At 39.0% G+C, this 26,929-nt stretch overlaps 1 protein-coding gene and 1 pseudogene across 1 annotated transcript in view; both read left to right on the top strand.

Annotated features, from left to right (window-relative positions):
- Positions 1-26,929, top strand: part of MYO1D (myosin ID) — a 320,017-nt gene that overhangs the window by 178,283 nt on the left and 114,805 nt on the right. Inside the window, exons 18-20 of the mRNA XM_045525468.1 lie at positions 2,894-3,038; positions 3,564-3,668; positions 10,479-10,592. Coding sequence (XP_045381424.1) covers positions 2,894-3,038; positions 3,564-3,668; positions 10,479-10,592 — 364 coding nt within the window. The remainder of the gene's footprint in view (positions 1-2,893; positions 3,039-3,563; positions 3,669-10,478; positions 10,593-26,929) is intronic.
- On the top strand, positions 18,460-18,995 carry LOC123620326 (annotated as a pseudogene).

Raw genomic sequence — 26,929 nt, 5'->3', positions numbered from 1 at the left:
ATTTGTGGCCTAGAATTGATTAGTTTGTATAAAATTCAATTTACTCATTCAGCAAATATTTACTGAATGCCTGCTGTGTTGCAGGCCCTGACCTAGGTTCTAAGGATATGGTGACAAACAAGAAAAACAGACAATGGCATTTGAAAATAGTGTGTCTGCTCGGTCTGCTGTGTTACACACAACACATGCATGCGTGTGCGCGCACACACACACTCGGAATGAATCTTGCCGGTTGTGTTCATCTAGTTCAGGGGTCAGCAAACAACTTCTGAAAGGGCCAAGTAGTAAATATTTTAGGCTTTGAGGTCTACAGATGGTCTCTGTCACATATTCTGTTTTGTTTCGGTTTTGTTAAACATATAAAAATGTAAAAATTATTCTTAGCTCATGGGCAGAACAAAAACAGACCCTGATCCAGATTTGGCCCAGGCTGTAGTTTACCAACCCCTGGTCTAGTCACTCTCTGGAATTTTTTGATCTGTGGAATACAGAGAGAAATTCGTTAAAGAACTGCACCGTGATTGTAGGGTTCTTATGTTTGTTTTTCTTAAAATCTCAGTGTACATCTAATCATGTTTAAGATCATTGCTTTTCCTCACAGTAATCTTTGTAATTGAACCCTCCTCGTGCCCAGTTTTGTCCTCTTTTCATGTCACTGAGGCTGGTGATTTTTATGGCTGCAGCTGTTGTTAGCTATATGTATTTATAGGTGGCGGTTTGCTTGATCAGGACGGGAAGGCTGGGTGGCTCCCTCCATGGTTGTGCAGGTCAAGGCCCAGATTCCCCCACGTGCCTCTGTGGGCATCTGGAGTCAGTCGAGAATGGACTTTGTCCTGGGCCACTGTGGGCAGTGAAGAAGGGCCAGGCTGAACAGGCACAGAGACTGGAGACAGAGCAGGAGACAGAGCACAGATGTCTCCCCACCAGTAATGAAATGTGGAGCTCAAGGGCTAAAGTTGGGGCAGTTGCTTAGCAAGCCACTGAGTGTCGTAAGGCCCACCTGTCACCAGTGTCCTTGGCTTTGACAACCAATTGCGCTAAACCTGTCATTTGTCCAGCCTCTTCTGGAATGATCTTAGGATGGTCTGTCTCACTGGAGCATTGGTTGGCCATAGAAAGTAGAGTAGAGGGTCTCACTGCTCTATTGAGCCCTTACTATTTCATGGCTGTTGCTTTGGCAGCCTGCTATCTCAGACCCTATCTGCCATGGCAGATGTCCTGCCTCGCCGTGGCCAGCCATTCCACCATCAGGGAACTGGCATAGCTCCCACCTTGAAGTCCTACACCTCCTGCCCTTGCTACTGGCTTCTGCTGCTTCAAGCTTTAGGATCCTCTGGGCTTTGTCAGAAAAACGATCAATGCCCAAGGCTTCCTCCTGTCCTTCCACTGAGTGGATTGCTCTGCCCTGAGCCACTAGTCCATCAGCCCGATCCTGTCTGCTTCATGTCTTCCTGAAGTGCTTCACACTTTCCAGTTTATTGACATCATTCCCATTTTCTGGGGGTGGTGTAGATTTTTCCTTATTTTTATGTTTATTTATTTTGGTGGAAATTTTCAATTTAGTTAAATCTTGTTCTAGTATTCTGTGGGAACATAGTTTGAGAACTATGGGCCTTGAATATTCGTCTGATTAAAAGGAAGTTCTCAGTTTGCTTCTAACCTCCCTGATTCAAGCTCCTGTGGCAGAAAAGAAGATATAAGTATCATCTAGGGCTAGGATGCTGCTAAGAGCATAAAAAACTTATGCGTGTTTTTCTCAATCAGGAATAGGTTATTTTGGGTTTATGCTTTCAGTTGCCTTGCCAAAAAATCTTGGAGTCATCCTTAAATCCTCCCTGGCTTCTTCATCTAACCCATCATTAAATCCTGTTGGCTCTTCCTTTAGAGCATATCCAGAACCAATTCTTACCTCCACCTCTACCACCACCTTCCTGATCGAAGCCACCTTCCTCTAGCATGTGCATTACAGAGCCAGCCTCCAAATAGGTCTTCCTATTCCTGGCCTACAGCAATCATCATGATCCTTTTAAAGCACGGTAGGTCAGGTTGCATCCCTTCTTTGTTCAAAATCTTCCCATGGCTTCTCTCTCATCTCATTAAGAGTAAAGGCCAGAGTGCTGATAATGGCCTCATGGCTCTCTCCCTCAGGCCTCTCCTCCTGATCACGCTGCTCCTCTAACTTACCAAGCAAGCTCACATCCCAGAGGCTTTGCACCTGCTGTGCTCGCAGCCTAGAACACTGTCGCTCGGATCTCCATGTTACCGCCCCCCTCACTTCCTGTGGTCTCTGCTCATCTGTCCTTATTGGTGGTACCCACCGGGACCACTCTGCAGAAACCACACTTGCTCCCTGTTCCTTCCCTCTGCTGCTCTCCCCACCCTCCTTTCCTTTTCTCGTTTTCCCCCATAGCGCACATCACCATCATACAGTCTGTGTATCTACCCATTGTATATTTATTGCCTGTCACTCCTCTCTAGAATACAAGCACCTGGCAGAAAGGTCCTTTGTCTGTTTTGTTTATTGCTGTGCCCCCACTGCCTAGAACAGCACCTGGAGTTTAGCAGGTGCCTAGAAAACATTAGCTGAATGAATGAATGATGAATCCAAATGTTCTGTGTCCTAAATATAAATATTATGAGAACCCATATATCACCAAGTTTTAGTTGCTTTCAAAACATACAAACAACAAAGCAAGTTTTAGGAAATATCTATCTACATAAAACTATGTGTATTTTAACAACATCTGTATATTTGGGGGCATTTTACCTTTTTATTTAGTGCAAGATGCACATACTTTGGTTTCATTCTACTTTAATGGCAGCTTCAGTTATGTTTAGGAATGAATGAAATTACATTTCTAAAGTCCAATACATTTTATTTATTTACTTGTAGATGGAGAGCATCCCAGCTCATCAAGAGCATTTCTGCTTCAGACCTGCCACAGGTCAGGGCAAAGGTTGCCGCCATGGAAATGTTGAAGGGTCAAAGGGCTGACCTTGGGCTCCAGAGAGCCTGGGAGGGCAACTACCTTGCTTCGGTAAGTCCAAGAGAACAAAGTGGAATCTACTCCTGCTTCCTTTGGAAAGGGAAGAATTTTTCTTCAAGAATTTGCAGAAATAATAAAACACCTTTCAAAACTAAATATCTGTGACAGATACTAAATTAAAAGATTTCATTGCTTCTAAATGTACGGTATTTAATGTTTTCCCCATTTTTAAAAGGGTTCTCTGTATTATATCCACATGTGTTGGGTACACTCTATTAACCTGGCCTTTTACCATTTAAACCTTCCCTTGTGTAATTCAGCAACTATTTTTAATTACCACCTTTATAGTTCTTCCCAGAGCTACATTTCATCCTGTCTTCTATTCTCTATTTTTAAAATTTTATAGGACTTTTGATGTGATAACAACCATTTAGTAGCTTACTATCTGGAGTGAGGAGATAAAAAGTACATGTGTGAAACTATATAAGTATACTTATAAAGCAATATGCTAAGAGATTGCCTTTTTATCTAAAATGCAAAGCATACTCATTTTAACTTGTTTCCTTTTTCTTTCAGAAGCCAGATACACCTCAGACCTCAGGCACTTTTGTCCCTGTTGCTAATGAACTGAAACGGAAGGACAAATACATGAATGTCCTCTTTTCCTGTCATGTCCGTAAGGTAAGGCAAGCTTGAAACTATTCATCTTGGAACGAAAAGGCTGGCTCAGGGGTGGAGGTAAGAAGGGAGTTTTAAAAAGAAAAAAGACTAACTCAGATGAAACTCACTTAAGTATGCCTATAATAAAATATAACAGTAGCTACACAGCTAGCTATATCATCAGTGAGCTATACTTGTCTGTGCCAAAGCACTGTTGGCATAGTTTAGATGACAACAATTTTAAAGTTAGGCTATTAAGCCTTCCTAAGGGAAACAAATATTATTTAATAAACATTTCTTTTTAAAACAAGGTGGGGGACCTCCTTGAGGCCAGGGATTTGTATTTTACTGCATGTGTATCTTTCATAGCATCTACAGATCTGCTTTGTATTTAGTGATCATTTAGTACTTTTTATACATGTATCATTACTGTATTTTTTAAAAAATAGGGTTGAGGGGAAGAAGAACATAGTTGGTAAAAGAACTATAAGACATTTTGAGATTTGGAAGGTGAGGGGAAAGTTACATGCTGTGAATCCATTTGCTTGTCTGAAGCAGGATATACAGACTGTGATTTCCCTGGACGTGATACCAGCCGGGCCTGGGCAACATAGCAAGACTCTGTCTCTACAGAAAACAGAGATATTAGCCAGCCTCAGGAGGCTGAGGCAGGAGGATCTCTTGAGCCCAGGAGTTTGAGGTTGCAGTGAGCTATGATCACACTGCTGCACTCCAGCCTAAGCAACAGAGTGGGACGGGACCCCTTCTCTAAAAAAAACAAGAAAGAAAGAAAGAAAAGAAAAGAAACTACAAGACACACAAAACAACAAGAGACTACAACCCATAATGAGCAGAAAAATCAATCATTCAAACTGACCCAGAACTGACCCAGATTATGGAATTAACAGACAAGGTCATTAAAACAATTATTATAATCATATTCCATATCTTAAAAAAGCTAGGGGAAAAATTGAACATGTTAAATAAACACATGGGAAATTTAGAAATGACCTGCATGAACTTATAAAGATGAAAATCACAATGAGAGAAAACGTATACTCAATGGGATTAACAGCAGATTAAAGTTTGCAGAAGAAGAGTAGTAAATTTGAAAATACAGCAATAAAACTACCCGGAATTAAACACAAAAAGAGAAAAAAAGACTCAAAACAAAACAAAGCATGAGGAAGCTGTCAGACAGCTTCATGTGGCCTAATATAAATACAGTTGGAGTCCCCGAGGGAGAGGAGAGAGGGGAGAAATAAAAAATATTTTAAAAAAATAATGACTGACAATGCCCCAAATTTGACGAGATGTTAAATGCACAGATCCAAGAAGCTCAACATACCCCAAGCAAAAGAAACATGAAGTAAACTGTACCAAGGCACATTGTTATCAAATTGCTCAGTACCAGTAATAAAGAGAAGAAACACACAGAGGAACAAAGAGGAGTATGCATCAGGTTCTTGTCACTTATACCATGTGAAAACATAGACATACACCAAAGAATGAAGAGCAAGGGGAATACATAGATAAATACATATTTTTCCTTATTATTTAAATCTCTTTAAAAGATAATTGGCTGTATACCAATGTTTATAGCAGCATTATTCACAATAACCAAAAAGCAAAAACAAATATCCATTGATGGATGAATGAATAAAGAAAATATTGTATATCCATACTGTGAATGAAAAGGCCATAAAAAGGAATTAAATACATGGTGCAACAGGGATGAACCCTTATGATACTATGCTAAGTGAAATAACCAGACACAAAAGGACAAATACTGTATGATTCCATTTATGTGAGGTATCTAGAATGGTCAGATACATAGAGACAGATGTTATTATAGTACTATGGTTACCAGGGATGGGAAAAAGGGGGAAATTTGGAGTTATTATTTAATGGGTACAAAGTTTCGGTTTCAGATGATGAAAAGTTCTAGATATGAATAATGGTGATGGTTGCACAATAATGTGAATGTACTTAATACCACAGAAGTATTGAATGTGCACTTAAAAATGATTAAAATGGTAAATTTTGTTATGTATCTGTTACCAGAATTTTAAAAATAGGGGGGAAAAAACCACAATTGGCTGCTTAAAAATAATAATCATGTACTATAGGGTTTATAATGTATATAGAAGTAAAATGTATAACAATAGCACAAAAATGGGAAAATGGAAATTTACTGTTATAAAGTTTTATATTAATATTATACATGAAGTGGTATAATATCAGTAGACTGTGATATATTAAAATTGTATCCTATAAATCCTAGAAGAACCACTGAAATAACAAAACAAGGAGTTAATAACTAATAAGTCAAAAAAGGAGATAAAATAAAATGTAACCAGCCGGGCGTGCTGGCTCACACCTGTAATCCTAGCACTCTGGGACGCCAAGTTGGGGGGATTGCTTGAGCTCAGGAGTTGCATGAGCAAGAGCGAGACCCCATCTCTACTAAAAATAGGAAAAATTAGCTGGGCATCATCAGGCACACTTGCAGTCCCAGCTACTGGAGAGGCTGAGGCAGGAGGATCACTTGAGCCCAGGTGTCTGAGGTTGCAGTGAGCTACGATGATGCCACTGCACTCTTCCCCAGGCAATAGAGCAAGACTCTGTCTCAAAAAAAGGTAAAATAAAATAAAATAAAATGGAATCATCAAAAAAAAAAGCTCAATGCAAAAGAAGGCAGAGAATGTATAGTTGTTCAAGCTTTTAAGATATGTTCTATATACATCTCCATTAAGCAATAAGAGAATTTTTTTAAATGTGGAAAAGGGAATAAAGAACAAATTGGAATAATAGAAAACAAATTGAAAAATGACAGATTTAAACCTAACCATATGGATAATCACACTAAATGTCAGTGGTCTAAACACCACAATTTCAAGGCAAAGATTGTGGCTTCTCGGCATGTGGATGCCTGCACCAACCCAAAAGCTCTCCAAACCCCATAGTTTAGGGTGGATGGAGGTTTTTTACATAGGCATGGTTGATGAAATCATTGGCTACTGGCAATTAACTTAATCTCCAGCCTTTCTCCCCTCCATGGAGATGAGCGGGTGGGGCTGAAAGTTCCGAGTCTAATCATTGCCTTGGTCTTCCTAGCAACCAGCCCCGATCCTGCAACTATCTAGGAGGCCCCAGTCACCAGTCATCTCATTAGCAGTAAGAAGCTCTCGTGTCAGGAACCTGGGACTAAGATTAAACATTATGCCAAAAGATGATCCTGTCACCCCTATCATAAAATCACAAGAGTTTTGAGAGCTCTGTGTCAGGAAACAGGACACAGACCAAATATGTATTTCTTATTATATCGTGTCAGTGTTTGGATGTTGTAAGGAAGAAGAGTTCAACTCAATATAATATAGGCTTTTTAACAAAATAGAGTGCAGCAAGTTTTAAAGTTAGAATGAAATAAATGTCATCAAGGAAAGATTACTGGCAATATCTTGGGATGGTTACTACACTCTAGAGTTTAGTTCTGAACTCTAAAGTCCAGAAACTCGAGTGTTCCCTAGAGTTGATCAGACAATCAAGAAAAGACTTTTGCTAACCAGATTCACACACACAAAAATGTATAAGCCCTCATGCCAGTTGTGAATATAACAAAGGAATGTACCATTTCAGTGAGTTCTCAAATCCTCTATCTAGCATACCCCCTCTCTATTATTAAGATATCTATAAAGTCAAATTAGTAAGTAGAACAACTGAACAAAGAAAATTGAATGATTTTAAGAATCAACTCATTGGCTGGGCGCGGTGGCTCACGCCTGTAATCCTAGCACTCTGGGAAGCCGAGGTGGGTGGATCTTTTGAGCTCAGGAGTTTGAGACCAGCCTGAGCAAGAGCGAGAGCCTGTTTCTACCAAAAATAGAAGGAAATTAGTTGGATAACTAAAAATATATAGAAAAAAATTAGCTGGGCATGGTGGCGCATGCCTGTAGTCCCAGCTACTGGGGAGGCTGAGGCAGGAGGATTGCTCAAGCCCAGGAGTTTGAGGTTGCTGTGAGCTAGGCTGACGCCACAACACTCTAGCCCAGGCAACAAAGTGAGACTCTGTCTCAAAAAAAAAAAGAATCAAGTCATCTACTACAGAAAAGTCTAGTATCTCTATCTTTCTGGCAATGACAACTCAATGTCCTAGAGAGAGCATGTCTCTCCCTGTGTCCTGCTGGATTAAAACCTGAAACGTTCATGTTCCTGTATATCAAAATTCAATGCAGTATACTCTTTCCTCACACTTAAATAATGTCTTCTTTAGCTTAAATAATGTCTTCTTTAGAAACCTTTCATTGCCAAGGATACATTGGGTAAAATTTCAGAAAAGCCCTCAGCTTTATGCTTGATTCTTTTTGAAACAGCCACTTTCCATTAACCAACCACAGTTATAAAACATTCTCTAAGGTAAAAGACTTCTGCAAGTAGCTACTCTCACCCATAGTGGTCTGGCTTTCCAAGGATGCTTTATCTGTGGCCCCCTGTGGTACTGACTAAACCTCTAAACAGATCACTTGAAGTGTTTAGGGAAAAACAAGACAGTACGGATTTTTTCTTCGGTCGAAGATTTTAGCTTTGGATAATAGAAGAAACAAGATGAGGTCTTATTGAATACTGAGTCTATAATCTAGTTTTTCTTTTACTTTATGAATTTAAGTGGAAGAAAATAGTGTTCCTATACCATAATTAAATTAAATCCAGGATTTACATATATGTTTATAGAATTTTTTTACTCTGCTGTTTTGATATAGCTAAATTATGCAACCTAAGGCTTTTACTTTACTTGATGTCCTCCCACTCACTCGATTCATGTTTTAAGGATAATTTGAGTTGCTTAAACAGAAGGTAAAGATTTTTAATGTGTTCTCTTTAGAAATTACATTTTTTGCACATAAAAGAATGTAATATTTCTAAACAGAGCTTCCAAACAATTGTTGCTGTGAGGTTTTTGTTTATTGTTTTTTAGATTAACTCATGGACATATAAAAAGGAACAAAAGTAGGGCCTACTTGTGACTCTGGAGTGACCTTGTGAAATTATGTAACAAGCTTTTTTAATCATATTCTTTTTGCACTATACTCATATATTTTTCAATATGATTCCACAAAAGATGAGAAGCATGACTTTTACTTATTATTCAGTTTCTATTTTAGATGTTCTCTATTCTACATATTCTAAGATTGATATAAACGATGATTAGTGTTTTCCAACATGGGTTTTGCAGAATCAATGTTCTTTTGAATATTAATAGGTGTTTGTTGAAAAAGGGTTTCATAATTAAAAGTATTTTGGAAATAGTGGGTTAAACATGCTCTTTAAGTGCAGGATTCTCAAAGCCTTTAATATATTCATGGATTATGAATATCCTAGTGGAGGCCATGGTTTACAGTGTTTCTCAAACCAGCTTGCCCGTGGAACCCTTTCTTTTGCAGAGCTTCACATAAGGCTAGTGTGTGCAGAATAACTTAGAAAAATGCCGACAAAGAAGCTCTTCACTCACCTACTCTCCAGTCTTCTGACAAGTGCCAATCATCTGTTACGGCAAAAACTGTTGCTATGAGAAGTTATGTACTAAGAGTAGTAATTATTTCACCACATAGACTTTCTTTTACTCTTAATTACAGACACCATTTTTTTGTCGAGGTGAAAACTGAAAAATATGCTTTGGTTATAAAGGAAATGTTTAGAGAATTGACTGATTTCTAAAACTATGAGGCAAAAGGGAGAAGATTGAATAAAATTCAAACTAATATTTGAATTTTAGTTTGCTATATCCTATCCTGAGTAACCTAATTTAGTTATCTGAATATCCTACTGAAGCTACCAATGTTTTTAAATTAATCTCTAACTTCTTTGATTGCATCTTGGAAATAAGAACTTGGAAGAGGGGTTGGGGATATATATATCATAACTATGCCTTCTATTCTAGTTGGAGAGGGTTTTTTAGGTCTTTATTTTGTTTATTTTGTTTGCTTTCTTTTTCCTTCTAATCACTGAAAAATATGGCATTGCAGCAGTTTGAAAATTTTTAGTGCTAGATACCTTGATTGAAATATTAATACCTTGAATGTTTCAAGTCTAAGATTGAACATCCTAATTAACAAGAAGCTAACTACTTATTTATAAAATGTCTTGTGGTTAATTCTGTCTCTTAGGAAAAAATTTACCTTTAAATGTGGACATTCTCGGATCCACATGATGCTCTGTCTAATAAAGCAGCACTCTACAGAAGCACACATATGCACACACACACACACATACACATGCACATACATATATACATATTTTCTCCCACTCTCATTATCTAGTTTTATTTTCCTTATGTAATTATATGAAATTAATTTTACTTACTGGTTTCTTATCTGTCTCACCCCCCATATACTGGTCTCAACTTCTTATTATAACCAAGGGCTTCATGTCATTCCTTTGTGTAAGTGGGTTATGTCTTTTAATTATTGGGTTAAATTAGTTTTTTATGTATTCTAGATATAAGTCCCTTATCAGATATGTGACTTGCAAAAATTTTCTCCCATTCTGTAGGTTAGTCTTTTCACTTCCTTGGTGGTGTCTGGGTTACATGTTTTTAGTCCTTTAATTCTTTTGTGGTTTTCCTGTTTTCCTTGTTAAATTGTAAAATTGTCAGATTTCAATTGCCAAATTCCACAAATCTGGAAGCTGCTACTCCTTTTAGATCTTTATTGCATCCATTACAGTTGCCATACATGGTACATTTCTACTACAGAATTTGTCTCCGCTCAGCCAACTTGATTTCATTTGTGGAGAGATATTAATACTATGGTTTATTGGCTTGTTCTCTTACAGGTGAATCGATTTAGTAAAGTGGAAGACCGAGCAATTTTTGTCACTGACCGTCACCTGTATAAAATGGATCCCACTAAACAGTACAAGGTGATGAAGACTATCCCTCTGTACAACGTAAGTACTTTGTGCTTCTCTCTGAATGAAAGATTCTTAACCTGCTGCTCACAGACTGCTAATGTGTTGATAGAATGACTTCTAGGATCTTTGGGGCTTTAGGAAGCCCATGAATTCCTGAAATTTTATGCCAGTCTTGTGTTTTGTACAAATGTACAGTTTTCTGTAAGGAGGATTCAAAGCTTCCAATAGATTAATGAAGGTATTTTTTTAAAAGCACAAGTACTATGGGTTCTATGTGATCTTTCTCTTTTTCTAATCCTACTCACTGCTTAAATATGCTGGCAAATAATACATTTTTGTATTTATTTTCATAAAGTTTGTTTTTATGTGGAAATGGAATCAGGTAGAACAAACAGTAGGGTATTACTTTATGAAAACATTACTGCTCTTTTAAATGTAAAATTTATGCTGCTTCCAGAATTGTTTTCACAGTATATTTTATAAACATTTAATTGCTGGTTGTATGATCTCTGATCTAAATCAACTCTGTTCACTACAGCCAAAGAGTTTTCAAAATCTGTAATCATTTTGTATTTGAAATATGAAATTTGGTGAGTATGTCCTTGAATTTCAATATGAGTTGCTCTTTTTTGAATTTTTCTTTCTTCACGGAGTCTGATTTACAAATGATTGTTTATTCTGATTCTTCAGAAAGATCCTGCTGGACTGTGGGATCTTTTCATGTGTCAGGTGATTTTTCTCTGTCTGCTAATTCTTAAAGAGGGAAGTCTCTGTCTGGTACTGGGCTCTATGAGGAGTATTATTTAGAAATTATTTTAAATCCTTTTGGTCTCTGCAGAAAAGAATAGGAAACATATTGTTTTGAAGTTTTTATTTTATTAAATCAGGGGTCCTTTTGGTTGTACGGTATAAAGAAGGCCAACTGTTCCTGGTTTTGCTGAATGATTTGGAATGCCCTGATATGGGGTTGATATTTGCCGTCACTATGCACCCTCCCACACACATCACACATACACACACACCTGCACACACACACACCACACACACACCTTTTTTTCCTTTCAAGAGAAAGGCCAGTGGGTTGCAGCTAAGAAGAAAATATTCTAAGACACTTTTGATCGTATATAGTTTTCTTAGCAAAGATGTATAATCTTCTATCTTTTTTTTTTTTTGAGACAGAGTCTCGCTCTGTTGCCCGGGCTAGAGTGCTGTGGCGTCAGCCTAGCTCACAGCAACCTCAAACTCCTGGGCTCAAGCGATCCTCCTGCCTCAGCCTCCTGCGTAGCTGGGACTACAGGCATGTGCCACCATGCCCGGCTAATTTTTTCTATATATTTTTAGCTGTCCAGGTCATTTCTTTCTATTTTTAGTAGAGACGGAGTCTCGCTCTTACTCAGGCTGGTCTTGAACTCCTGACCTTGAGTGATCCTCCTGCCTCGGCCTCCCAGAGTGCTAGGATTACAGGCATGAGCCATCGTGCCTAGCCATAATCTTCTATCTTAATCACAGTTTAACCCTAAGAACCCTGCAGTCTTGAAGTAGGAGATGAAGGAAGATGAGGAAGAAAATCATATTTTGTCAAAGTCTAATGAAATATAGAACCAGAAAAAATAAATTGTAGTATGTATTTTCTTTCTTTCCCTTCCTTTCTATTAAGAGGAGATCCATCAGGCCCGTGATATAAATGCCATATAAGTAGTTAACTCTTTGAACCGAAGTTATTTTCTCAAACAATCTTCGTTTTTCATGTCGACTGGTTTATATTTGTAGTCACTATTTCCCTTCATCATCATCATCATTATTATTAGTAATGTCATATAATATCATAAAAATTAACAATGTTTATTTTTATTATTTTTTAAGTAGGACATGGAATTATAAGCTTGTGAACAATGTTTAAGTATTGCAGTAAATGTAAAACAATGTCAACGAGATGAATACACACTGTCACAGATGCCCTCAGTGTTTCGCCCGTTTCCCCTCGTATTCCGTACCATTTTTGTGCACACCAGCCTAATTTCCAGTAGCCAACATCTTTGTCAAAAGGCTGCCCTCGGGCTGCCAGAACTCACTTCGCCCTCACTCATGGAGACTGGAAGTGCCCAGCCGCTCAATGTGTAATGGGGGTGGGGATTTAAGTACTCTAGCTACATCATTCATTGGCCAGGATAATTCCATGCTGTTTCACCGTTTCCTAGAGCTTCCCTGAAGGAGTAAGCTGCAGTTGCCCACAGTGGCGGCTGCCTCCCCTTCCCTGAACCACCTCCCCACTCCCTTGCCAGTGTCCCTGCACCTCCCACACCTGCTCTGCATGCTCGTCAGCCTTGTCTCAGGCTCTGCTTCTGGGAGGAACTCACGTCAGAAGGACAGCGACCTTTTCGGAGGGAGCAAGTTGGATGGGGTAGAGGACTCCCAACTGAATGTATATATTTTTTTTAAGTCTGAAGCAAATATGCAAGATATTATTTCTAGGTGATGGAGACATGGATATTTGTTATATTATTCTTTATACTTTTTTCAGTATGATTGAAATATTTTGAAATTAAAGACAAAGTTTAAGACAAGGAGCCTTTTTTAAAACACGATGATGCTAAGAATAGTGTTGGAGAAGCTGGGAGAGGAAGAAGGAAAGTGATTCCAATTTTAACCCTGTTGAGTTTGAGGCACTGGTGAAGCTTACAAGTATATTTTCCATAGGTAATTGGAAGTCTAATTCTTTAGAGTAGGAAAGAATTCAGCAATTAAGATTAAAATTTAAGAGTGGATCCATGTGTAATTGGAGGCTGAAATGATGAGTGTAGAGGGAGAAAGGAGGCGGATTATTCAAGAACATGCACAGTTAAGTGGTGAGAAAAAGAAAATCACCACTGAAGGAAATGGAATAAAAAGCAAATTTCTTTATGGTCCTCCATTTTCTCATTTCTTTTTTAATGTGCTAAGTAAATGAGCTCTAATTTCCCTTCAGTTCCATAAGTTTATGAATCATTCTAGGAAAGAAAAGAAATATGGGAACACAATGTTGCAGAATCAAATTAAAAAGTTTTCAGAAATCAGAGTAGTCAATAAAAACATATAGCTTAGAGTACCCACCCTTCTCATTCTCCTCCTTGCATTTCTCCTTCTAAGGAGCTCCTTTCCTGTTTTAGTTAGGCTTTTCTGACTTGCAGCCAGATACCAAATATTATCTTAAGTAATGTTTTGTTTTGTTTTTAATAAGGATACATATGGTAATAAGGGAAAGGAATCTCATGGAAACCCAGGAAATGCCATCATTCGGGTTTTAAACCAGCTCTAAGGGAATATGCTCTCCTTCAGCCTCCTCCACAACCTGCATGTGGCGTAGTCTAAGTTTGTGCCCTTCTTGCAGTCTCTACTTCTCTTTGTCTGTCTTCTCACTCACAGTCACCTCTTTCTTGGCAGACAGCATGGGTCAGCCCTGGGCCAAGGTCTGAATCAGCCAACCCAAGAAACCATTAGAGTTTCATCCTGCAGGAACACATTGAACAGCATCTCAGATGAGGCCTCACCATAGCAACCAATGCTGCGTGATCCAAATGGGTACTTTTGTTCTTGTCAAACACTTGTAAATCTGTGCATAGTGTTTTCTGGTATGACTTGGATAATTCCTCCTATTCATTTGGGGCATAATTGATCTGTTCCCTCTACTATTTATGACAGTTGTCCTTAGGCTCAAGCCACATTTGGACCTTGGTCACAGATCATGCTGCATATTGTGCTGAGTCGTTAGGTTTTCCCAGTGGAAAGGAGCAGTGGGGGGAAAGTGCTTTAGACAGGCCAGGTTCTCCAGGAATCCTAGGTCCCTGGACTCTTCCCTGCTACCCCCACTTCTGTCGGCAGGATCCCAGTCTGTCAAACAGGACCTAAAATCGTGCTCATGAGCCCCCAGCATGGGTGAGAGAATTCAGCTGATGCTGCAGTTTGGCAACGTTTCTAATCAGTTTCTGAACCTAGTCTTCACAAGTGCTCTCAGTGCAGTGTCCCTCTGTTTGTTTAGCAGTCACAGCCAGGCAATGTGGGACCAATGTCTGTTGCTTTCCTAATGCACTGTAAGGCATACTCAACCAGTTCCCCTATCCTTAATCTCCTAATGCACTGAACTTGTGAAAATCAGCAACTAAGTGCCCCAACTTCTCAGCTTCAGTGGATGCAACAGCCATCTCCCACGGATCACCAGCAATAGGTTAATTAACATCTTTGTCCCTTCAGACCTTGAGCTGCTGGATTTCGATGCTGGGTGGAGAGATCCTCGTCTGCTCCTCCTTGTTGAGATGCTGTAGCCAATTGCACAACCCCTCTGAGAGTTGTTTCTTGCAACACCCTGGTGCTTGTTCCTTCCTGCTAGATCTTGAGTTGTAATGAACTGAGACATAAGGGTGCAAGTAGATAGGCGGGGTGGGGGATTCTAAGTTACACCCGAGTTACAGAGAATGGCAGTCTAGAAATTACCTTCATTTGGGATTTTAGGCAGCTGTATACAAGATTGTCTGATCACACCCTCAATGACTAAACCACTCAATTCAAATAATTACTAAGTGTTCATTATGTGCCAGCCACATAGGTATTATGGACACAAGTGTCAAAATAGTTAAAATCTCTGCCCTCATGGAATTTACATTCCAGTGGAGGAAAGTATATGTGTGTATATACATACACACACGTGCATATATATACATACATACAATATAGTTCACAGAAAGTGATAAAGGAAAAATAAAATTAAGAAAGAAGATAAAGAGTGTGAGAGGTATCATAATTTTATACAGGGTGATCAGGCCTCACTGAGAAATTGACATTTAAGCAGAGACTTCACAGAGTTAAAGAATGAACCATATGTGTACTTGGTGGAAAAGTTTTGTAGACAGAAGGAACAGCAAAGGCACAGAGACATGAGGGGGGAGGAAGGAGCCTTCTGGGAGGCTGGAAATATTTAATAACTTGATCTGGTAGTAGTTTCACAGGTGTGTACATACATAAAAACTCATCAAGCTGTTTATTTGAGATTTGTGCACACTAGTGTGTGCATGTGATACCTCAGTACAAAGGGGAGGAGGATGAAAGGAAAGAAGAAAACAAGTTACCTGTGAAGGGTGGTAAGAGGAGGCTGTAAGTCAAAGAGGAAAGTGAAGTGAGTGAGGTAATGGTCATTCAAGCCTGGGGGAGATTTGGACATACTTAAAGACAATGGCATGTGACCCGTTATCTATCATACATTACGTGAAACTTGTTACGGCAATGTTTGCCTCACATCTGTGCAAAGAAACCTGCATCCCCACGTCCTACACTGAAGGAGGCAGCCCTCAGCTGTTCCTCAAAGGGGAGAGGCAGCACTAACTAAACCAGGGCACCGCTGGCTGGCAGTGACCTGAGGGAGGGCCTGGAGTGAAGATCCCTTAATTGTCCCTGCAGTTACGGACCCCTCCGTGTTCCTAATATTGATCGCATGTGCTTTTTCTCATCTCTTCCAAGATCAGTTTGCTAGAGGTCTGTCACATTTATTGATTTTGTTTTTGTTCACCTCTGGTCTTATTTATTCTTCTCCGTTCTTTGGGTTGTTCTTTTTCTAGCTTTTTTTAGTTGGGGCCTTAACTGCTTTAGTTTTTAAATTTAGCTTGAAACAATACACTGAAGAATGTAAATTTGTATTTAAGAATGGTTTGGGCTGAACTTCACATATTATATGCAGTTCTTTCCCTGTTCACTTCTAATTATTTTGTCATTTCCGTTGTGAATTCCTCTTTAAGTCATAAGTTGTTTCATAGTATGTTTTTTAATCGCCACATTGATTGTGGTTTATATTAATAGTACGTGTGTGTGTGAGTGTGAGTGTGTGTTCTGTGGGGGAAAGGCCATCTTTTCCCCATGGTTCTTCATTGCCACGTTTGTCATAGCCAAGTGTCCATGTGTCTCTCTCTGGTTTCTCTACTCTGTTCTATGGGTCTATTGGTTATCCCTGTCCCAATTACTGCTTTAATTACTGTTGGACAAAGGTTTCACGAACTCTAAAATTACAATAAATGCCCAGATCCCTCCTTTCAATTTCACTTCTTCCCAACATAACACTCTCATTTGCCACAACCATGTGAAGGGAAGGAGAGCCAGGGATGGTGGCAAAGAGAATCCTATCAGAAGGGACAATCTCCTGTTTACCCACAAAGTCTCATGGCTGTAGGAGTCAATCAGGTACAGAAGTGAATGAGGTGCATACCCCATTATGCCAGCACTCCACTCCAGGTGGTTACAGCCATGTTTGAGTCCAGTGTGCTAAAGCTTTGGATTTGCCTAGAAAAATCATAAGTAAGTCTGCATTTTACGTAAGTTCTCCTGATTGTTAAGTGTTGTGAACTAACATTAAAATGCTATGCAAGCCAAACAAAACATATCTGTGGGCCATCTTTAGCCCCAGCCTACCAGTTTGCTACTGTTATTAAAAGAAGTCTTGGCTGGGCACGGTAGCTCAGGCCTGTAATCCTAAGCACTCTGGGAGGCCAAGGCGGGAGGATTGGTCGAGGTTTGGAGTTCAAGAGCAGCCTGAGCAAGAGCGAGACCCCGTCTCTACTAAAAATAGAAAGAAATTATCTGAACAACTAAAAATACATGTAGAAAAAATTAGCTGGGCATGGTGGCACATGCCTGTAGTCCCAGCTATTCGGAAGGCTGAGGCAGAAGGATTGCTTGGGCCCAGGAGTTTGAGGTTGCTGTGAGCTAGGCTGACGCCACAGCACTCTAGCCTGGGCAACAGAGTCAGACTCTGTCTCAAAAAAAATATATATGTATATATATATAGTTTCGGGGCACCTGTCATCCCAGCACTTTGGGAGGCCAAGGCAGGAGGATCACCTGAGGCCAGGAGTTCAAGACTGCAGTGAGCTCTGATCATGCCACTGCACTCCATCCAAGGCAACAGAGCAAGACCTCATCTCTAAAAAAATAATAATTTTTTAAAAAAGAGGTCTTGACAATTGTTATTCTAATGAGCTATAGCCAGACTCCTTGGCCTCCTCCATGCCAAACTTTAAAAATTCTAAAATCTATGTTATGTTTTATTCTGGACCGTATGTAGCAGATATAGACACTAACCGTTTTCTCACTTATAAAGAGCTATAATTGGGTGCAAGCTTTAGAAGAATATATTTTCTACTTCAGTTAGCAATGAAGGAAAGAAATGAAGGAAATCTTTGATATACATCTCTTTCCTAACTTGAGAACTTTCTAGTAGCTCAGAGTTCACTACTAATTTTATCCCTCTTTTTTTTTTTTTTTTTTGAGATAGGGCCTCACTCTGTTGCCCAGGCTAGAGTGCAGTGGCATCATCATAAGATCAGTGCAACCTCAAACTGCTGGGTTCAGGTGATCCTCTTGCCTCAGCCTACTGAGTAGCTGGGACTACAGGTGCATGCCACCACGCCTGGCTAATTTTTCTGTTTTTTATAGAAACAGGGTTTTCCTCTGTTGGTCAGGCTGATCTTGAACTCCTGGCCTCAGCAATCCTCCTACCTCAGCCTCCCAAAGTGCTATTATAGAAATATGAGTGTGAGCCACTGTACTCAGCCCCTGATAATTTTTATTATGAAATTTTTCAAACTTATAGTGAAATTGAAAGAATAGTGCAGGGAACACCCATGTGCTCCCCACCTAAATTCAGTAAATAGATTTTTTTGCCATATTTGTTTTATTGCTCTCTTATGACACTTCACCCCTAAAATACTCGTGTATGTATCTCCTGAGAATGAGGATATTCTCCTTTCTAACCACAATACCATTTTCATGTCAAAATTAATATTTCTGCAGTATCATCTAATATCCAGGATGTATTCATATTTCCCTGATTGTTCAAAGACTGCCTTTTAATCCCATTTTTTAAAAAAACAGAATCCTGCGCTTCCCAAGATGGCGTGCATGCTGAAGGCAGTAGCTGCAGAAGCCACAGGGCTTTTTTCCAGACTCCAAAGTTCAGTTCCAACACTAAGAGCTTTTTTTCACGTCACAACCCTTGCATCAAGTGTCAGATCCTGTGTGGAACTTGGGTAGACTCAATCATGTAGCCATAGCAGTGCCAGATTTGGAAAAGGCTGCAACATTTCATAAGAATGTACTGGGGGCCCGGGTAAGTGAGGCGGTCTCTCTTCCCGAACATGGAGTATCTGTTGTTTTTGTCAACCTGGGAAACACCAAGATCAAACTGCTTCATCCACTGGGAAGTGACAGTCCAATTGCAGGTTTCCTGCAGTAAAACAAGACTGGAGGAATGCATCATATCCGCATTGAAGGGGATGATATAAATGCAGCTGTGAAGGATTTGAAAAAAAAAGAACGTCCATAGCCTAAGTGAAGAGGCCAAAATAGGAGCACATGGAAAACCAGTGATTTTTCTCCATCCTAAAGACTGTGGGAGTCCTTGTGGAACTGGAACAAGCTTGATTTATATTTGCAAGAAACTAAGTTAATTGACCTGAAAAAGCCTATCAAACACTATCAAAATGTACTGTAGCCTTGAGTCCTTCGCTGCTTTCATCACTTAAAAGTGATTTGGAGAAAACCTTGATTATGAAATATTTAGGGAACATTATTGAAATCATATGCATAGAAATAAAAAAAAAAACCAGAAGCCTATCTAGGTTCACATTTAGAAATCTAGAAGTAGAATTATTCCACCATATGGCATTTGGTAGTTACATCTCTTTGGTCTCTTTTAGTCTAGAATTGTACCTGCATACACGTACATCCCCCCTTTTTTCCCATGATGTTGACTTTTCAAAACAGCTTTATTGAAGTATAATTTACTGTTATGGGCTGAATTGTGTTCCCCCAGAATTTATATGTTGAACCTAACATCCAGTACCTACCCCAGAGCATGACTGTATTTGAAGATAAAATCTGCAAAGAGCTAAGTTAAAAATGAAGGCCTATGGGTAGGCCCTAATCCAACATAAATGGGGTTCTTATAAGGAGAAATTAGGACATAGACACCGTAAAGGAAAGACCATGATGAAGACTCAGGGAGAAGACAACCATCTACAAGCCAAAGAGAGAGGCCTCGGAAGAAACCAGGCCTGCCAGGACCTTTATCTTGGACTTCCAGTGTTCAGAATTGTGGGGAAATACATTTCTGTTGTTTAAGCCACCCAGTCCATGATACTCCGTTATGGCAGCCCTAGCAAACGAATATATAAAATTTACCCATTGTAAGGCATAGTTATTTTTTAGTAAATTCATGCAGTTGTACAATCATCACCATCACCCTAGAAAGTTCTCTCATGCCCCATTTATTCTAAATCCCCAGTCTCATCTTCAGCCCTGCACAACCACTGATCTTTCTGTGTCTACACTTTCACCTTGTCTAGAAATTTCATGTGAATGGAATCATACAATAGATATTGTTTTGTGTCTAGCTTCCTTTCCTCAGCATAATGTTTTTGAGGTTCATCTAGGTGGTTCTGTATATTAGTAGTTTGTTCATTTTATTGCTGAGTAATATTCCATTGTGTCTCATACCATATTTTGTGTCTCCATTCACTAACTGATGGGCATTTGGCTGCTACGTACATTCACAGGTCTTTATGTGGGCTTATGTTTTTATTCTTTCGGGTAGATATCTAGGAGTGGAATTATCCCATTATATGACATCTGTTTAACTTTCTCAGAAACTACCAAACTGTTTTCCAAAACAGCTGCTTCACTTTACATTCTCTCCAGTGTATGAGAGTTCTAGTTTCTCCACATTCTCACCAAAACTTGCTATTGTATGACAATGACTTTTTACAGAGTCTAGGACTCATCTCGTCTCAATTTGTCTGTTTCCTCATGGTTCATTTAACTTAGTCTCCTATTCCTTGCATTTCATATAAATTTGAAGTTGCCAGGAAGTATTAATTTTATTTGAATAGTATGCATCCACATAGACTATATCTGTATCTCAACAAAAACTGCTCCTGTACAACTAACTCCACCATGTAGGTGGTCTTTGGAAAACGTTTCATTGTAGCCAAGCTGTTATGATATTGCCTTCACTGAAGCCTGTATTTCTAGCTGCCTGTGGAATTGATCCCGTGTTTTCTGTGAACAACTAGAATTTAGCATAAAAGCTAAGATAAATATTGCCATCAAATATTTACCTACTAATAATCTGTCCATCACTAACACCAGCTGTTATTTTTGTTATTTTGGGGTTTTTTTCCACTCTCTTTTCATAACCAAATTATTCTAATATCTTATCTGTTTTTAATATATCATACATATTTCTACAACTATTACCTTGTGCCAAGCTTCCATCACACCGGGATAGTTTTGGTCATCTTTTCTCTCTCTTGTTCCTACTACCCATCAGACAGAACTCTCCCTCCTTAAATGCAATAAACTCGTAGCTACTGAAAAAATTCTTGCCAGACACATTCCTTATTTTATGGTATCCCCCTGTATATTAGAACTTTTTCATGGTTCCTTTTGTGTGCTTTTATCAACGCTACAGAGGTTGTGAAGGCACAGGTCGTGACATCCCACTCCAGCTAAGTGAGTCTGTGCACCATCTCCAGGGACCGGGTGACCCCACCTGAGATTGACCACAGTGCCCTTGCCAGACCTCATGGGTTTGCTCCCTGCCCTGCCTTTAGCTGAAAACTCGCTTCCTCTACCAAGTATACAGTTTTTTCTTACATAATTTTTCCTCATCTCTTGTGTATTCTGTCTTCAATATTAATGTATTTTTATTAATGTATAATAATTATCTTGCTTTATAAAAATGTCCTTGCCTCTGCCATATTTATGAAAATAGTTTTCAACTCCCAGAGAACCCACAGTTATGAGGAACTGCCATCCTCCATCCCTTCCCTTCCTGAGCACTGCCTGCTGTGGATGTCCTGCTGGGGCACAGCCCACTGCCACACCCACCTCCCTCCTTCAGAGCCTTTCCCTACACCCTGAGCCACCAGCTAGTGGAGTGTGACCACCGCTCCCTGCCTCACTCGTACCACCTGTCAGGGCTTCTTGCAGCTCAGCCACAGAGTTTGGACTTGACAAGTGAGGGTCTTCCACTCTTAGATGGTCAGTGATTGGCCTAAGAGGCCTTATCAAGGATTTTTGTTCATAGACTCTATTTTTTAGAACAATTTTAGATTTACAGAAAATTTGAGACAGTAATACAAAGGGTTCCCATATACCCCGCACCCAGTGTCCTCTATTATTGGCAGCTTATGTTAATATGGTATATTTGTTACAGTTAATGAACCAGTATTGATACAGTTATTAAGTAATGTCCATCATTTCCTCTGATTTCCTTGGTTTTTATCTAAAGTCATTTTCCTGTCATATCCCATCTAGGACACCACATTACATTTAGTTGTCACATCTCCTTAGGCTCTTCTTGGCTGTGGCAGTTTCTAAGACTCCTTGTTTTTGATGACCTTGACAGCTTTGAGGATTACTGGTCAGGTATTTTGTAGGATACTCCACTATTGGGATTTCTCTAATGTTTTTCTATGATAAGACTGAGGTTATAAGTTATTGGGAGGAAGACCACAGAGATAAAGTGATATTTTCATCCCTTCATATCAAGGTGCAACATGATTTATGACTGGTGATATTAACCTTGATTACCTGGCTGAGATAGTGTTTGTCAAGTTTCTCCACTGTAGTTACTCTTTTTCTCCTTTTCCCCTACTATACTCTTTTGAAAGAGGTCACTATGTGCAGCCCATACTTAAGAAGTGGGATTTATGCTCCACCTCCCTGAGACATGAATTATTAGGAATTCTTCTGCATGAAAGATTTTCCTCTTCTCCTCCATTTGTTATTTAGCCATTTATTTATTTCAGTATGGACTCACACATATCATTTTGTATTTTGAGTTATAATCTAACATACTACCTTATTTATTTTGTTGTTCAAATTGTTACAGTTGGGGTATTGGGAGCTCTTTCAGTTGGCTCCTGTACGCCTTAGACATACCCTATCAATATGGATGTGGGTGTGTGTGTGTTGACTACTTCCTGGTTTTCTGACACTGCATGATGCTCCAGGCTCATCCTGTATGTTTCCTGTCCCAGAATCAGCCATTTCTCCAAGTATCCTGGTGCCTTTAATTGGGGAATGGTATTAGAGACCATGATCTGGGTAGAAGGTGTGCTTTTTGCTACTGGGGTTTCATTTCTTTTAGGTCTTTCGACTGGCACAGCACAGAAATAGATGTGTGTAAACTAATCTGTGTTTATACACATCTTTATAAATATTTTCATATGTGACCGCCTTTATATAAAGTTAAACATGAATTCATACTGATATCTCCAACTCTAAGCCATTACCACGTGAATCAGTCTAGCCTCCTCCCCTTGCCTATCTTTAAATTCCTAGTCCAAAAGTGAGAAACCTGGCTCCCACTATCCACAGTCCATTTACCTAATTGCTCATTCCCTATATATATGTATAGCAGCATCTGAATTGTTAACCTTCTGAGGCACAACTTTACCAACTAGAGTACAGTGCTCTTGTGCACTTCCTTTTGCCTTTAGTCTTATTCCACTCATTTCCAAAGTTACTTAGGTCAGCCCCTTTTCCTATTCTCTTCGGTGAGATTGTTTCATATCTTTAAATTTAGTTAGATTCTCTTGTCACATTCTGCATTCTTTCCTGAACTCTGCCAGCCTCCTATATTTTTTTTAAGTTGCCCACGTTAAGATTCACTCTTTATGTTGTCAAGTTCTATAGGTTTGGGCAAATGTGTGCTGTCATGTATCTACCTCTACAATATCATACAGAATAGTTTTACTGCTCTAAAAGTCCCGTGTGCATAACCTACTCATTTTTTCCCTCTTTCTCCCAAACCCATGAAAACCACTGACCATGTTACTGTCTCTGTAGTTGTGCCTTTTCTAGAATGTCATATAATTGGAAACATACAGTCTGTAGCTGTATGATTGGCTTCTTGCACTTAGCAATAGGCATTTAAGGTTCCATTATATCTTTCCATGGCTGGATAGTGCATTTTTTATCAATGAATAATACTCTATTATATGGAGGCACCATAGTTTGTTTATTCATTCACATATTAAAGAACATCTTGGTTGCTTCCAATTTTTGGCAATTATGACTAAAGCTACTATAAACATTTGCATGCAGGTTTTTTGTATGGACACAAGTTTTTAAATCAGTTACGTAAATACCTAGGGTGCTATTGCTAGATCATGTGATAAGACTAGATTTAGTTTTGTAAGACCTGCCAGTTGTCTTCCAAGGTGGCATTATCATTTTGCATTTCCACCAGCAACGAAGGAGAGTTCCTGTTGCTTTGCATCCTCACCAGTATATGATATTGTCAGGGTTTTTTGGTTTTTTTTTTAATTTCAGCCATTCTAATAGATGCATAGTTGTAGCATGTATTTTTCTATTACCCTAAAATATATAACTCAATACACTCTGGTGTCTCAATTAATCTTTAACTATGAGAATCATCTTTCTACTCCCTGTCATTAGTTGGTTTGTGTTCAGGAGATAAAGATTAATATTTATGTAAGCCTAAGCAAATATAATTAAAAGATAATTTTGGTACCTTTTTCCCCCTTCCATTAGCAAAAATTATTCAATCACTTTAACATTTAGTGATGGTTCCAGTCATTCACGTAGGAAAGATAAAATAGGAAATCAGATGGGTTTTTAAGAATATTTTCAGTAAACACTGTTCTCACAAATGGCATAGTCAAATAATTGTAAACAGTAATCTGAAAATGAAACATTCAAGTTACAGGTGACCCCTTTAGGAGCTACAAAAGTGACTTTCTATATACAAATACTGCATACTGAAGTCAGGGTTTCAGCCAGCTGGAATCTGCATTATTGTGCAAATTAGTGTCATCCCCTTTGCATTACTCTCTACACTATATTTGTAGATTGTAATGTACAATTAAAGCATTAGTTCCAATACAGTTGTCAAGAAAGGTTAAAATTTTTACAGGGGGCAGTGGGGTCAGAATTTCAATGTTTTGTAAAGCCAGGAGACTTGTGGTTGCTCAGGCTTGATATGGAAAACAAAGGCAAGAAGTAACCTACATAATTCGTAATGTGTCCAAAACTTTGATCACAACCTCTTTAAGAATCATCCTAGGCCGGGTGCGATGGCTCATGCCTGTAATCCTAGCACTCTGGGAGACCGAGGTGGGCGGATCGCTCGAGGTCAGGAGTTTGAGACCAGCCTGAGCAAGAGTGAGACCCCGTCTCTACTAAAAATAGAAAGAAATTATCTGGCCAACTAAAAATATATATAGAAAAAATTAGCTGGGCATGGGCATGCCTGTAGTCCCAGCTACTCGGGAGGCTGAGGCAGTAGGATCACTTACACCCAGGAGTTTAAGGTTGCTGTGAGCTAGGCTGACACCACGGCACTCTAGCCTGGGCAACAGAGCGAGACTCTGTCTCAAAAAAAAAAAAAAAAAAAAAAGAATCATCCTAGAAATCACTATAAATTGTTGAAAAAGATTGCTCCCCATGGCTGAGGCATGTTGCTTGAATAAATGCACTTCTGCCATTCAAGTTCATGGGGACATTGGTCTGCCCAGACCGGTGACCATGGAGTGGGTTGCCAAGACTGAGTTTAATTTGCGTAAACATAAAATCTGTTCACTGGTTTCGAGGGAGACCACATAAACTGAAACATTTAACCTGACCTCGGCTGTCATTCTTCTTTCCCTTCTTTTGTTGGTGAGTTGTGTTAGCTTTGCCTGATCTGTTGGTTTGAAGAATGTTTGAATCTGTCCATTAATGTTGTTTTGATATAGTCCCTTTTTATCAGTATGGGCTTGATGGCTAAGGAAGTAGCCAATTAATTACACAAATACCTCCTCTAGTTCTGTGGAGAATACAAAGCAAGCAGGGGAGAGAAAAGAGACAATTATCTGAACTGATGTGACTGTTTTGTAAAGGTAAATAGATTGTAATTATGCCAGGCTTCATGCTTTGTTACTCTATTTGACGTGACTTGCTAGACAGGTATCCTTTCGTTAGGAAGAGAGATTGTCCTTGTAATGTGTGCGGGATGAACCCTGCTGAAATCTATCCGCCTGCCTGCTCTACTCCCCATCACCATTTCTAAAGCACCCTACCCTCCTGGCAGTGTCCCAAGGGAAGGCGTTTCCATGGTAACCTCAATGGAGGCAGTCAGCTGACATCTGGCACCGCCTGTGCTGGTGTGTGCTAGCCTTTTCCCCTCCCTCAGCCCTCCCTCAAGCCTTTAAACTATATTTATTAGTCCTCTTTAATGGAAAGTATACAATCCCTTCATGTCAGTGGCACTCAGGTTATTAATTTATTTAGGTAATAAATTTACCTTCCTAATTAATTCTCTACAGGTCCTGGGAGCTATATTATTTTGAGCATCTTGTGCAAATGTTTGTATTTCTGCCTATTATAACAAAGAGAGTTGCTTAGCAAAATTAGATATTTGGAAACCTCTGTTCTTAGAAAAAAATGATGTCTATATTAAAGAGGAATGTACAAAATACAGATGTTAATGTTTCACTTTAATTTTTTGAGAATTTTTTTTTGTATTCTGATGGCTTCAGCAATGAATAATCTTTGCCCTCTCTTTATAATTTTTTTAAGCACTCAGTAATTTTACTGTTGGATTTGTGTGAGCCACTTGGTTTTAAAATACTTCCAAGAAATGTGACATCTAAGCCACATGTTCTCTCTTTTTTTATTAGTAAGAGAGAAAGAAATCAGAATTTCAGAGCTCCCCTGTTGACTGTTTTCTTGACATGTGTTCAGAAGTAAATGCCTTTTATTATACTGGGTTAGAGACCGCTGTTTATGCCAAACAGTTCTAAAAAAAAAATGATTTATTTTTCCTTTTTTTTTTTTTTTTTTTTTTTTTGCTTTACACGTGCTAATATCTGCCCAATAAGCAAACCAGTTTATATTGTCAAAAGTCAGTGCACCTAGCCTGGGCAACATAGGGAGACTATGTCTCTACAAGAAATTTAAAAATTGTTTAATAGCTAGGCATGGTGGCACCACCTGTAGTCTTAGCTACTCAGGAGGATGAGGTGGGAGGATCGCTTGAGCCCAGAAGTTGGAGATTATGGTGAACTGTGATTGTACCACTGCAGCCTGAGCGACAGAGCAAGACCCTGTCTCTAAGAAAAATCAAAAATAAAAATCATTGGTGCTTTCAGGGACAAAGTAGAGTCCATTTTCATCATTACTATCCTATACTTGAAAATGACTATTACCATTACTACACTTGAAAATTCAATTTTAAATGTAAAAGTTGTATCAAAACAATAATCATTAGGGTCAGTTTATAATTCCTTTAAAAAGCTATCTTGTTAAAGAAACACAAAGCCTTTTAAGAACTAAAGTATAAGAAAATT

The sequence above is a fragment of the Lemur catta genome, chromosome 15 (genome assembly GCF_020740605.2).
Source record: "Lemur catta isolate mLemCat1 chromosome 15, mLemCat1.pri, whole genome shotgun sequence".
In the NCBI taxonomy this organism is placed as follows: domain Eukaryota; kingdom Metazoa; phylum Chordata; class Mammalia; order Primates; family Lemuridae; genus Lemur; species Lemur catta.
The sequence above is the reverse complement of the archived record's forward strand: the minus strand, read 5'-3'. Positions and strand labels throughout refer to the sequence as shown.